Source organism: Emys orbicularis, chromosome 2, assembly GCF_028017835.1.
Source record: "Emys orbicularis isolate rEmyOrb1 chromosome 2, rEmyOrb1.hap1, whole genome shotgun sequence".
Classification (NCBI taxonomy): Eukaryota; Metazoa; Chordata; order Testudines; family Emydidae; genus Emys; species Emys orbicularis.
This window is the reverse complement of record NC_088684.1, coordinates 278,573,692-278,588,926: the sequence shown is the minus strand read 5'-3', so window position 1 is coordinate 278,588,926 and position 15,235 is coordinate 278,573,692. Positions and strand designations below refer to the sequence as shown.

The window sequence follows — 15,235 nt, the reverse complement described above, 5'->3', positions numbered from 1 at the left end:
ATCCATTGTGCCTATTGGGCTTGCCCAGCTGAGATGTATGTAAAAACAGCTAGCTGGACAGAGAAGCTAGAATATCAAAGGTACTGATGTGGGCCCCTTTACCATAGTATCTGAGCACTTCACAGCCTTCAATGCAGTTATTCTCACAACCCCCCTGTGAGGTAGGGAGGTGCTATTGGCCCCATTTCACAGATGGGGACTGAGGCACAGAGAGACTGACTTGCCCAACGTCACATAAGCAATCCGAGGCAGAGCAGGGAATTGAAACCATTTGTCAGCCTAATGCCCTAACTCCTAGAGCGTCCTTCCTCTCAATTATATCCCCGTCTCCTGAATTGCTAGTTTTATCTGCCTGTGAGGAAGATTCAGATGTCGCTGTCACAATGGACCAAATTCATCTTTGGTGTAACTGAAGCCAAAAGATTCACACCTGGGATGAATTTGGCCCAAGCATGAGCTGTCCCAGTCCCATGATGGACTGAGCATAAACATTACACCTTTCCTTGGATGAACAATTGGCATATTGGTTCAGCCTGCAGCACAAACAAGTCATGGCTCATCAGCCCTCACCTGAAGTTTTATGACAAGTTTTAAAAATAAAGCCAGACTTTTGTATTCAACTACAAAGCTCCCTTGTGTTTATTGTATACACGACACTTCTGAGGCCGTGACTGAAAGCACTGCTACAAAACCGTGATCATCTGAATCAAAAGGGGTCACGTTTATTATCGTCTGGATTGTACAATTAGAACACACAGTACTGTGGTACATGTCATAGTCTAACACTGGAAAACATCAGCAATGTGGTACGACAACAGATCAGTTACGTTATGCCGGTCTGATTAGTACCTCTATGCTAGGAATGTTTTACATTCCTGCTGCAATTCACACTTGATAAACATTGTTTATAGAGCCCCATCCCAAGTTCTTTTTCAATCCCCACCATAACCGGTTACACACTTCTCAAAATAGTTTATGCGTCAGATCTATGGATGTCAAGAAAAGCAATGCTGATTTACACCATCTGGCCCATGTCATAAATATGTGTAACACGAAACCAATGCAAACATTTCACAGGAAATGAAGCTATATACGTGTAAGCTTCTTGCTTACCTATGAGATGTAGAATGCTCCAGTAGTCATATAGTTAAATGCACTTCTGTTTTTGTCCTCCAGCTGATGTCACCAAAGGCTTTAGAAAGCTCTATCGCAGATGAAAGAGCTGCTAAATTACACCACAAGGAAAATAGCTATAATGGTACATGTATGTTGTTTCCAAGATGAAAGTCACCTTCCTGAAAAAACTGCAGATATTAAAACACACAACTACATAAACAAGGGTAGAGAATGTAAAATAAGACCCTTCTGATGAGGAAAAATAGGCCATCAAGCCTTCCAACTTTCTGCACATTAACATTTTTATGGTTATTTTAGGGGACAAACCAAAGTATTTTGATTATTCTTCCTCAAAGGACAACCAAATACAACACACAATTTAGGGACATGAAAATTGCCATCCTGGGTCAGACCCATGCCCCATCTAGTCCCCTATTCTGTCTCTGATTATGGCCAGTACCAGAGGTTTCAGGGGAATTTACAAGACTCCTCATAATGGACAATTATGGAAAAGCTTGCCTATGGTGAAGTTATTTCCTATCCCAGGTATTTACTGGTTATCTTGGCTGTCTAGTCTATTCTGTGTCAGTCCTACCTGATGTAACAGTGGATGTTTTCATTATCCATATAAATAATTTCTGAATCCTGCTAATCTTTTGCAATATTGTGGCTATGAGTTCCACAGGTTAATTGTGTGTTGCATAAAAAGGCATTTACTTGTAGTAGCTTTAAATTTGTTGCCTTTCAGTCTCCTATACAGGAGCAGAGAGATGCAAGAAGTGCCTAGTCTACCTTTTTCTGTACCATTCATTGTTTTGTATAGATCTATTGTATGACTCCAGATTTGTCTCGTCTCTACAGAAAACAGTCCTAATTTTTTTTCTCCCCCCTCACATGGGATGTCTTTCCATGATGCTGATCAGTTTCTTTCCCTGTCTCTGGATTCTTTCCTGATCCAAACAAGGGCTGAGGTTCTCTGTCTTAATGTGCCTCCACCCAGCTCAGGATGGAGAATCTTCTGCTGGAACTGGCTGTCTTTACAAGCCATACATTCACACTAAAGTTGAGGGTGGCTCTGCTACATTTTGGGTAAATTAGATGCAGCCCTCTGGGCTCCTATCAAGATGCCACTGCAGCTCTCAGTTGGCAAAGTGCCAATGTCCCAGATATACAGAATGCAGCTCAAACAGTAACTTGCACATAGGTACAAAAAGGCACCAGACTATATTGCAATGTTCACAGTACTTCACAGACAATGCCACTTTATTCACAAGTGAGATTTTTACAGAGGTAGAACAAAATACTTTGTATAATCTTTTTGTTTGTCTTTATTATATACATATAAAGAATCTGTTATAATCCAGTGAGCACGAGAGAAACTCCTGAAGAGAAAACAATGTGTGCCATCAAATACAGTACAACGAGCATGCACAAGAACATCTTCAAATAAGATCTTGCTGGTGTAATTTTATTTTATTTTTAACATGGTAAATGAAGACTAGTGGGAAAAGTGTCAAGCTTTAACTGGATTAAGTATGCCACCGTTTTGTAAATTGTTGTTGTTGGTTTATTGTAAAAATAAACAAACAGTATTTTTTCTTTACATCATGGTGGGGAAATTTTTTTTCAAAGGTCCAAGGTAGTCATAACAGAAAAAATAACAATCTATAAAGTGTACTCCCATTTAAAAAGCAAAATCATAGAAACTGTACAATTTTAAAAAGTGAATTATCACAACTGCTTCCTAAGTTTCCTAAACAAATAGGCAGAAAAAAGTTAATAGACAGCCACTGTTCTGTAACAATGCTAATCAAATATTTATTTTCTATTCTAATAAACAGATTTTTAAATTAATGTCTACTCCAGTAATTATAAAGTGGGTTGGGTTTTTTATTATTAATGTTTTACTTGATTAATAAAGCACAAACCCACAAATTACAGGTATATTGCTGTCATTGCCTCGTGGGATGTGCTGGGGTTGTTTTATGCATGCATTTTAGATAGATGTATAATCAGATTTTGGGTTTTTTAAAGCATTTTAATAACCACGGGGGGGGAGGGGGAGCGGTTCTCCTTGCTGTTGGACTACATTTGCATATTGTAGTCTCTGCTAAAATTCTTTCTGAGCCCAATCCAACACCAAGAATATCCACTGGATTTCGGTGGTCCTGGATCAGGCCCTTAGGATGAGATTCAGGACTGCTGGATAAAGCTCATGGGTGAAATTCTTGCCCCAATGAAGGCAATGGCAGAACTCCTATTGATTTCAGTAGTGCCAGGATTCCACCCTGAGTACTTGGGCTTTAGGCAATTGGGTACATTGCAACTGGTGGGGATGAAATCTCCCCCATAAAACCTGGGGAGTGACAGGGGGAGGAGGGGAGCACAGTGCTGCTACTTCATTGCTGCCTCTCCAGGCTACAGACAGGAGTAGCAGCTACATCCCCTCTGTGCTCTTTATGCAAATGTTTCCAGCCATTGGAGCTACATATTCCTGGATCTAGTGGCCTCTCTTCCAGCCCTCACTTCCCCCACATCTGCATATTCAGAGCTGGCATGGAGTCCCCTCTGTGGCACACTTGGAAAACTTGGGCTCTTTACCCAGACCGCAGCCCTCTCAAAGCGATGAATAGGTGGTGCTCTCTCAGCACTGGGGTTAATTTAATCCTTTCTTCACTTCTCCAATTACGCTTTAGGTCCATGGCAATTAAAGATGCAAACACACAAACAGCATCTGTAGATTTGGTTTTTATCAATGAGATTAGCTAAGCCACTATTTAATGCACACAATGTATTCCAGCCCTCCTAAGAGTCAGATGCCAGCCCAAGTTTCAATATTGCACATCAGTTTAACAACGATCAAGCTACTCCACAAAGTACTGCAAAAAGGAGGGTTTGTGATGTCTAATCTCTTATTTGGCTTAAGGCAGATGCTTTGCTGAAATAGAATCAGGAAGAGCCCTTTCTCATGTGGATTCAAAATGCACATGCAAGACCGAGGCTACTAAATGGGCTGGTGAATGGTGACAGCAACCGAGCCAAGGGCAGGTACGTAGGCACAAAACCCACTGCAAAATCATTTAGATGAAGTTTATCCCTTTTGTAGCAGTTAACTTAATCTGACAAACAAATTCTTCTTTACATTCTGACATGCCAGGTTGCATCAGGTAATATTTTCATGGCTCTGTATCTCACTTGAAGATGACATGACACCACAATTTAACCCGAAGGGAATAGAAACGTGAATTTTGCTGATAGGCTCTATATTTATTATTACTGTGGGAAATAGGATTCTTTCATCCAAACTTTTATGAAGATTAGTGGCCAACACCACCTACACAAGCAGGATCCCTGGGTTTGCTTATTTACAGTGAATACTGCAAGCCTGGCACCTCTCTGAAGAAGAGAGCCAGAAAATCTCTTGGCCTTGTAATGCTGTGCAATAGTCTTTAGATTACGGGAACGTGCTTCCGGTTTATAATCACTTCCTGACCTTATGGAGAAGTACTATAGTATTTAGTCAGGATGAAACCAATTGAGTTTTAAATGGGATTCTATAGAAAGTACTCTGAAAACCTATAGAATTTAATGGAAAAGATGATCATCTTTCTGTAGTTTGAACCATTCTATAGAATTTAATAGATAATTATATTCCTGCTCTAGCTGTTTCTCAATTAATAGGAATAACCCTTACATTATTAACCTGAAACATATCATGATTAAATATTTGCAGAAGAATTAGGTTGAAAGAGATTTTTGAACTTTAAACAGAAATTGTAACAGTTTGGAAAAGCATCATGAAGTGCTTTACAAAGCCAAAGGAATTGAGGATTGCCACTGTCACTCAGGTTTGCTGTGGGTATGGGGAGAGTGAGCTCTGACTATATTAACGAATCACAGCGCAAGGATCTGCCCTCTGAAAAGCTACCATTCCCTTGGGTTGTCAGTCAGTAACAACACAGCATCCCTGCAGTGAGACCATTCCATTTGGCAACAGGAGGTGGGGGCCAGGATGTACCAAGTTTGAATCTTTGGTAGGTTGGTTTGGATGTAGCTCTCTATATTTTCAGAAAGCCATGTCACACTGTCTCCACAATAAATCTAATTCAAACACTGGCAGATATTGTTCAAACTGATTTAATCTGCCCTGATCTGCAATTTTGTGTTAGCTAAAGTAATAAAGGAGTCCTGTTAAACCTAAATTATCAAATGAAAAAGGCAATTTTCGCATTCATACCCCATTAGTTTTTTTAGTTATTGCTAGGAAAGCTCTAAAATGCTTATGCCATAAAATAAACATGTGGCTTAATATACAGTATGTGTACTTAAGAGGACGATGGCATCTGCAGTAACTGCTCTATACTGCCAGGGTAATGGGATGCACAAATTAAGCAGTAGCAGCACACACTGAGAAGAGTACAAAAACATACATAGAAAAGTAACACGTCTGGCGCTTTTTGAAATAACTCTTTAATCACCAAAAAGAAGAAATCACCAACATCCATACCTACAACACAAAATTGCAACATGTTATTTAATTCCAACAGGTGCCTGTCGCCTCTCTTTTAGCAAAACTGCAATGCTATTTTTTAAACAATTCATTGAATAGAGATTTACAAAAGACCCCACAATTAAAACCATTGATATATTTTCCAATTCTGAAATCAAATCGTTAACCTGGCACAATTAAAAGCATACAACACTTTCAAGTAATTTTGAAAAAATATAAACTTGGATACTACAACCATGTTAGGTAACATTTTCAAAAACATCTATGGGGCCTAAGTCCCATTTTCAAAAACGAGTTACTCTTAGGAGCCTAAGTCACTTCACTTTTGAAAATGTTACCCATAGTCCCTCATTCGAATAAATCAAAGTGTTTCTATCAGCAGTTTTAATTTCCCCCCAAAAACAAACAATGAAAAATCTGGGTGTGTTTAAGCAAAGTTACATCACTGGATCGTTTCCAGACATACTTTAGCATCACTTTGCAACAGTAGGTATAAGAATTTAGAGCACAAGAACCTTAGAAATTCTACCTACATTTCTTCATCCCATAATAATGAATTAAAATGATATGTATAATTTAGAATGGGGAAAGAACAGAAATATTGCAGAGAGATGTAACCAATGTCTGCATGGAGACAAATTCATACAATGTAGATTGAAAACTTTTGTTTCAGCCAGGAATGCCTGGAATGCGTTTACTGAAATATCCTTTCTGGTCTAAAAAGAATGGTAACCACACTGTTTTTGGGGTGGGGGGTGGGGAAATAATGCCAAAATATAAAGAAGCTCCCATTCTCTCCAGTAATCCTATAAAAATCAACAATCTGCTTTCATAACAGCTCAGGCCATTCATCCAGCTGCTATATGGGGCCTATAACTCAGTTCTTGAGGTTAGAGTATCCCACTTCCTTTTCTGCTAGGCCAGTGGTACATAATAAGTGTTGTTGTGCTCTTTATACATTGGGTTCCCATTAATGTGACCGACTTGTTCTCTGCAGTTGTGACAACTGTGCAGGCCTATTTACTTATAGCTCAGATTTTCTCCCATTCATTGCACAAAGCTGAAAAGTAAACAACAGTTAAGAAAACATTCGCTTGCCAAAGCCCAGCATGAAAAGGCGCAGGCTCTTTATGCAAGAGGCCAGACCTGTGTTTACTAACACACACAGCATTGTTTCATGCTCTTGCTTGGTATTGTGTAAGAACAATCCCAGTCCTTTTCAGGCCCCCTGCTCTTCTTATTCAGCCTCTGAGAAGTTACAAAATATAACAGAACACTGTGTTTTCTGAGAATATATTGACTGCACTAATTACCCACAATACTGTATATTTGCTATTAAGAACATGAACGTGTGCTTTCAAAGTGTGAAATTCAGGGCTCTGAGGGTGTGAAAGGAATTAGATGGATTGTTCTGTCACTTAATCCGAGGCTTCAAGGTATCTTTTTAAAAATTTTAAAAAACAGAAGCAGAATACACATTTTAACTGTTGAACTTTTACTGGCTATAGAAGTTTGTAAGGACCCTATTACTATGTGGTTACAATAGAAGATACACAGTTAAGGTCAGGTCACGGTTTCCAACAACATTCACAGGGACTGAGAATAAGGAAATGAGCGATGGATCCTCAGGGAACTTCAAGGAGATGGAACCGCTCATTGTGGAAGTGCCTTGAGTATTGCATTCACTTCCTCTGCAACTGCTGTCAATGCAAACTCAAACTGCTCCTGTAGAGAGAACAAATACACAGTCTGAATAATAAAACAAAACATTCCAGGAAGGAAGCCTGGTGCACTATTCAATTGTGAACCATCCTCAAAATATTATTTAAAAATATGAATATGCAAGATGAACTGCACTTTCCAATGGAAAGGAACAAAATGTTCTGAGATTACTGGTGCAATATACCACATTTGACAGGATCTTACAACTCTCAGTCATCTTAACAGAGAAAAACGCAGATAGCAGAAACCAAGAAGCACTTGTTGTTATAGCTGGATATTAGCATACAAAGACATATTACAATTGCATGGTCAGAAAGGTCTGTGAGCAACTGAACACTATCCACTTCCATCTGACAGATGGAAACTGGTTAAATATCCATGACTGACGTATGGGAATAGGTGGGGCACTGGAGATAGGACTCCTTTGCTTCCTTAACCCAGCATTTCCAGACTATAGCAACTACAGTAAATCTTTCCCCACATTATGCACACTGTAAGAAAACAATGACTGTAACGTTTTGATTTTTCAGCACACAATACCTGGAACAAATTACCAAGCATTCTCCAATCACTACCCTGTCATTTAAAAACATGGGAGTATAAGTTTCATTTCCTCAAGGTTAGTAGGTGTGAAGACACTGGGATACAGTAAGACAGTATATGAGAGAGAGAGAGAAAATATGTAAACTTAAAATTTTTGTATCTATTTTCTAAGCGAACTATTTTGCTAAGAAATTTAGTTTACTGAAATGTTAGAATCTGCATCTACTTTTTTTTAATATTAAAAATCTTTTTATACTTGCCTGTCCAGTCTGTTCACACAAAAGAAGTCACGAATTGTGCGGCATGAATAGTGAATCTGCTCGAAGTATTCTAAAGTTTTATTTCGCATTTTGCATGTGTTTTAAATAATCTAAAGCACCCAGAGTTTCAAACAGACACTGGAAAGATTCAAGTAAATACAATATTTCAGGCTACATTTCTTATGGCTGCGCTGAGGATCACTCTTTGAAAGGGAGAACAAGCTGGGAACAAAGGGGGAAAGCAGGAGGAAAACTGAAAGAATATGCAGGCCAACTGCACTCAGATACCACAAGGATTAAGAACCTGCATAGAACAGGACTGGGCCAGAAAGCCAGGGTTGTTGGGGAAGGACTGTGACCATAGCTCAGATGTGCTCTGCACAATATGGATTGGAACCACCAATGCAAATACCTCCATTCAACAGGGTAATATCTGTCTCCAGAGGTGAGGGAAGTCCCAAGTACAGGTATCCTCTAGCCCCCTGGTTTTTTTGACAACATGACAAGTGCTGCACAGTGGGCTTGAAGTCCACAGACTATACGAGTCAATGCAGCAGTGGCTCGTGGCTCCTGGAAACAGACAGCCCCCAAGGTGATTATTGAAGATTGGACTAAGGATATGCAATTGCATTTTGTCTCCCACAATACTCCACCCCAGGTCCAGGTGGAAAGCTAGTGGAAGGATTGAAGGCTAGGAGGACTCTCAGCATAGAGCTAACTGGAGGATGACAATTCCAGTTCATATCAACTATCGAGGTTTTCAAATTTGTTTTCATTCCACTTTGGAACTAAAACAAAACCTTTTGAACTTTTTACAAAAAAATGGAATTGTATTAAAATGTCCATTTTCTCTGATGATGCAAGTGTCGAAATCTGTGAGACAGAAGCCTGGTGGTCAGAATGTTGGAGACGCAAGGTCAAGGCCCTGTTCTCCCTGATTCAAAGCAGAATTTTTCATCCCAGCTCTCTCTGATTCAGGCACTTGACTGGGTCTTCCACTTTCCAGGTGCTCTAACTACCAGGCTAAGAACGTGAGCATCTCTCTTTCCCCCAAAAAAGTGTTTGGGTTTTGACAAAACTACACATTTCAAGAAAATTTCATGACACTGAAAATGTTTCAGCCAGCTATTTCAGACTCCACTGAGAATACATGACGACTTGTACTTCACGCACTTCAGTGTCAGACTTCTACACCCTTACCCAGTACATTTCAGAGCCAATGCCTACATTGACTAGAAAACCTTATCGTGCCACAATGAGACATAGCTAAGGACACAGTTCCTGGATCAGAATGGGGTGGCGGGGGAACTAGAATAACTTCTCAGATACATCTGAGATCATGAGTTGTGCAGTCAGCCTGGCAACAGCTATAGCCAAACTAACACACACGTGCAGCTTCAGGATTGGATCCTCCGATTTGTGTATTAGCTGTCAATCAGCCCTAGAGAGTGATGGCTTACCCTTGCTAGGCATGGAAGGATGATGTTCAGATACAGAAGCTACCCCATGACTTGGGATGATTTGTCTACCTGGATTAAAGTAAAATCTGAAGTGCTGGTGGCCACCCAGGAGAAGCAGGAATGGGATGCTAGCGCTGATGCAGCACACTGAATTCATAAGAGAGCAGCATGAGCAGCAGAAGGCCAAGAGTGGGAAGCAAGAAAGGGCATTCCACTCGGACATGCATTTGTAGGGGCAGACATGAACACAGCACATAATTCTACTTATTCAGAACAAGTTACTCTGCCACAGGAGAACCTAACATGAAGACCAAGGAGATTACTTCAATAGAGCTACACCAAGTTATACTACCTGAGGATTCAGACCTAAATTACTGAGGCAACTTAACCTACAAAGAATATGCCTGAGAATCTAGGGTTAAAACCAACCGTACAATACTGCAGTGAACAGGATGGTACAACTGATGCAGAGCTGTTTCCCCAGCACAGGGCTAGGTCTATCAGGCACAGCGAACTCAAAATGCTACAGCTTCCACGGATGCCCATGGCTAATCTTTAGAGAGCAAAACCACTTAACCTACCTCCCCCACACCTTTAAACTAAACCTCCTACATCTAGATAACATGAACTTTAATCTTAGCAATGTTTAAGGGACCCACTCTGTTAATCTATATTCAGCTGTGCTACAATCAACATGTGTTACAGCTCAGTACAAGACTGAATAAGTAGAGCTGAGCCTGGATGGGCAAACTTGGGGTAAAGATCAGAGCTGGAAAGGAATTTTTGGTTTTATCTCTAATGCAGAGGCAGTATAAATACAGTATCTTAGAAAAAGAGCAATACAATTGTGTTTAATTTTGATTCCAAGTAAAAACTGGAAAGAAAACCATTGGCTATGTGTTATATGTGATATAGTGATGAGCCTTGACTTAATATTCCAGCTTTCAGGAAGAAAGATATGGTAAGGGAAAAAGAGAAGGGAAGAACGAATTTTCTCATCCTAAAAGAATATACTTATTCATTACTCTTTCATGTCACATGTGACATTTCAACAATATTTTGTGATCCCCCCTGGGGAAAAAAACCCCCCACACAACCTTTATTGTACCCATCAGAAACACAGAATGATGAATTTGTTTATGTTTATTATGTACCGTGCATTTGAATAAAATATTGTTTCTTATAGACAATATGTTGCTAACAAATCATTCACACAATTATTGAAAATGTGGAGCACTGTCTGCTGGAAATGCAATGACATCGCTGAAGTAACTCAGTGCATATTTGCCTAGGGACATTCTGTAATTGGCATTTCTAACCTGGTTTTTAATCCATTGTTTTAAATTACTCCAAGAGCCCGATATTCCTTATTTGTATTCAACTGGGAAAGCACATGGGTTTGTTTAAATACAAATAAATAAATAAATCTCTGAGGACAACATAGCACTAGCATGTAACCAGATATTTACGATTTGCAATATGTTAGCTCGAATAAGTGATTTTGGGCAGTTCTGAGATGATGATAATGGTGGAGAGAGAGACAAGAGAGATGAGCAGTATTCAGTATTTCAAAGCATCAGATTAATTTTATTTATGAAGGTTCTCCAGGTACACGTTTTAAGAGGAGAACACCATACTGAAGTGTAACGATCAGTGAGATTTCCATGTGATCAGCTGATCAAGCCCAGAGAAGTTTACATTCCATTTTCCTACTCTAGTTTAGGAACTTTTTTTTTTTTTGGTGGTAGTGGTGGTGGTGTTGAGGGTAACGTACCCTTTTATTTCAACAGAAAGGAATGCCAGATTAAGGATTCAACAGAAAGACTGACATGTACAGGGGGTACATTGACAGTATGTGTCAGGATTACATTTTCTCTAGGAATCAAATATGTGCTCAATTAGATTCTGTATGTTATTGCTTTTTCTAATTTGAAAATCAGAGTAAAAGAAGAATTTGTGATACAGTAGAACCTCAGAGTTATGAAAAACATAGTTATGAACTGACTGGTCAACCACACACCTCATTTGGAACTAAGTATGCAATCAGGGAGCAGAAATGGAAAAAAGCAAATACTGTACAGTACAGAACTGTGTTAAACCTAAACTACTAAAAAAGGGAAAGTCTAAAAAAAAAAGAAGATTTGACAAAGTAAGGTAACTGTTTCTGTGCTTGTTTCATTTAAATTACGATGGTTAAAAGCAGCATTTTTCTTCTGCAAAGTAAGTTTCAAAGCTCTATTAAATCAATGTTCAGTTGTAAACCTTTGAAACAACCACCATAATATTTTGTTCAGTTACGAACAACTTCCATTTCCGAGGTGTTTATAACTGAGGTTCTACTGTACTTTCCACCTCACTTGCAAATAAAGATTGGACAACTTCAACTGCCCAATAAACATCATTCTTCCTCCACCTGCTGAAATGGCACAAAAATATCCCTGACAGTTCTCCAACACCAGTTTTCCCAGGTTAGATAGGGAACAGAAATGAATGGGATTGGGAGGAATCCATTACTTCCTCAAGAAAAGTTATGAAACTGTCTGGTACAGAAAACCATCTGTTCCACAACTACCCAGCAGCAACTTTCACTTCCCAGATGTTGAAGATATTTCCATCAGTACCTACTTAATCGTGGGACCCTGTCACATCATTGCTCTTTGTTGTCCATCTACCCACATTGTAGGCTCTAGACTGGGACAACAAAAACAAACCATGCCACTTTCTGCCCATGTAATGTATGGATATCTATTTAGTTGGTCTCCCCATCATGAATGAGATTCCTCAATGTCATACATAACTACAAACTTTCATTTTATCATTGTAGCTCTTATCAAGCAGCAAGTGAGGATAACCCAAGGTATTTTCCCATCTTTTATCGATGTTACTTATAGCAGCAGCGCAAAGATGAATTTCAAATTTGAGATGCATATAAACAGAATAACACTTTTCTTTATAAATTGATGACTATGTTGCACACTGTGCCCATTAACAAACAAGTACATGATATTTATTGCACTTCACCAGATGATACAAATGTAGCCTACCATGCAATATGTATATAAAAGAACAGATGACAAGCATTTAAAAGGAAGCACACGGTTTCAACCATGTGTGCAAAACACATTATTTCAGAAACAGGCCTGTGTACTGTTACTCCCCTTTAAAGGGCTTGATTTCCTCCTGAACTATTTCCTGTATGCTGAAACTTTTTCAGCATAAAAACTGAATGCAGCAATTATGTTCTTAAGTGATTTGGAACCTTTGGTTTATGTATCGCATGATACTGAACTGCAAATACTCTAAGAAAATAACCTATCCTTGAAGATTAGAGCAAGAACTTTTTTTAGCATGCATTTTCTTTAATAGACTATAGGTTGCTGTCTTGACTGTCTTTCATATATGTTAATCGAGATAGATGTGGAAGATGTTACAAGAAAGAGCAGTAAACATCAAAGAAAGTAGCCTAGATAAATCTTCAGCATAAATAAGCTACAGTTGTTAGGGAACCAGAGTAATCTGCTAGCGACTTGTGTTATATTAGGTCATGCCCTTTCTCTTCTATCATGAAAATAACTACAGTGAAATACCTTTAATGTATTTAAAATCCCAGTGGATGTATTGACAGTACCTTTGTCTGGACCATGCCTGGTCTCTGGTCCCTCAAGTGCTCCAGGGTAGCAGCAATATCAATCTCTTTAGCACCTGTAACAAACCACAAATTGGGCTGAGTTAAGAGCAAATGATAATACATGCTGAATCTGTCAGTCAATCTCCTGCTATCGGGTTCCCTTTAGGCTAACAGTCCAATTGAAAATTATTACATCCATCCCTCAGCAGACTAGGCAGAAAGCTGCAATTTTTATGTTCATATAGGGAAAAAAAATAAGAGGAAAGGGCATTAATTCAAGAAATTAGCATTAATTCAAGAAAACCCAGAGAAAAACAAATTCTTAGAGATGCCTAGACAGATACTTCCCAAAAGCAGAACATATTTATTAGAAACTACAGACCCATCCTGGCAATGCTTCCTGCTGTAAGTTGCCCCATTGCAGGCACAGGGGATATGCATGATATTAAGTACCTGCAGGATTAAGCCCTAAGCATTTACCATTATCAGTTCTATCACATTTTTAAAAGATGCACCATAAATCACATGAGGTGCAGACATTGTAAGGTCTCAAAGCCAACTGCAGCCAGGTTTATACTAATATAAACAGCATAAACATCCTCTTTAAGAGAGACAGTCCCACAGTTCCCCTCAATAGCACCTTTTCAGGAAAATTCACACTCAAAACACTCAAGAAAGGCCATTTAAAACAAAACAGTTTAATTTTGTTTTCATGTGGGGAAAAATACCATGAAAATCTTTAAAAACAAATCACCAAGGCTAAGAAAATATATCAGTTTGTAACACCTTCCTGAAAAGGAGCATTTCTGTATCAGAAATAGACCTTTATTCATACAATGGGCATAGCAAGGACAGCTCAGAGGTCAAAGGTTGCCACCTAGGATCTCTACATATTGCACAGGAATTTACATGGAGGTATTTGATGATAAAGTAGGAAGATGTTTAAGACAAAAATAAAGATCTCCTCAATAAACCAAAAGAAAAGACACTTCCCAAAAGCGTAATACATAAAATAAAATAAAAAATAATATCACATCTCAACCACAGCTGATTCAGCTAGAATTTCCATGGAAAGCATCAATTCAGGTGAGGATTGCACCACAGAAAACTAAAAACAACTGTTGCCCTTGTCTGCAGAACAGGGGCCCCTTTTTAACAAGGTGAATATTTAATTTTAATGGGAACACTGTAGCTTAGTCCACACCCACACAGTGAGGGAGGGATTTTCAAAGTTTCACCTTTAGCTACAGTGGGGGAAGAGTTAAGCTGATGCTGTGCTTTTTTCAAAATCTCACCTATAATTTTTATAAAGGATGGCAGCCTCTATGCCTAGGCATTAAGATTAAAATGTCAAGGTAATCCCTGGGGGGAAAGGGTTGCGCAGGAATCCAATGATACTGTTCAATGTTCAGACAGGCTTCCATACCCCCTTTTATGAAAATTTCAATGTCAGGCAAAAGTTGATTTTTACAATATACATTTCTCAAACCTCTTGAGAATCAACATTCAGAAAAATTGTAAAGGTGCATTAAATAAGCCATTGAGCTCCTTCCTTTCTATTGTACAGATTATGGTGCTGAACAGGGTGCTAGACACTATCATCAACAGGAGTACAGCCCTGGTAGCGTGCCTGGTAATAATGTCTGGTAATAAGGCCCTGATTCAGCAAAGCAGTTAAGCAAATGAGTAGTACCATTGGACTAGTGAGCTTAAAGCTAAGCATGTGTTTAAGTGTTTTGCTGAATCTGAGCGTAAGTGCTTGGAAGATCAGACTTGGTGTGGTGTGGTATACACCATTACTCATCATAGACTATGTTAGTTGACAGAGGAGGGAAGATAATGAAGGAAGATCAGACAGAATACCCCCTTGCCTTCCCCAAGACACACATACATTACTACCTCCTCAAGCTACTCTTACAGGCAGAGGAGGACAGAGAAATTGTTTTGCAGCTCTAAAAAAAAATAAAATAAAAACACGACTGGGAAATGCTTAGAG

The 15,235-nt window shown here is 39.0% G+C and overlaps 1 protein-coding gene across 1 annotated transcript in view; it reads right to left on the bottom strand.

Annotated features, from left to right (window-relative positions):
* Positions 1-7,279: 7,279 nt before the first annotated feature.
* The window catches only part of PTPRN2 (protein tyrosine phosphatase receptor type N2), a 959,094-nt gene continuing 951,138 nt past the window's right edge, over positions 7,280-15,235 (bottom strand). The window contains exons 22-23 of the mRNA XM_065400104.1: positions 13,240-13,313; positions 7,280-7,351 (exon numbers count right to left, since the gene is read on the bottom strand). Coding sequence (XP_065256176.1) covers positions 7,280-7,351; positions 13,240-13,313 — 146 coding nt within the window. The remainder of the gene's footprint in view (positions 7,352-13,239; positions 13,314-15,235) is intronic.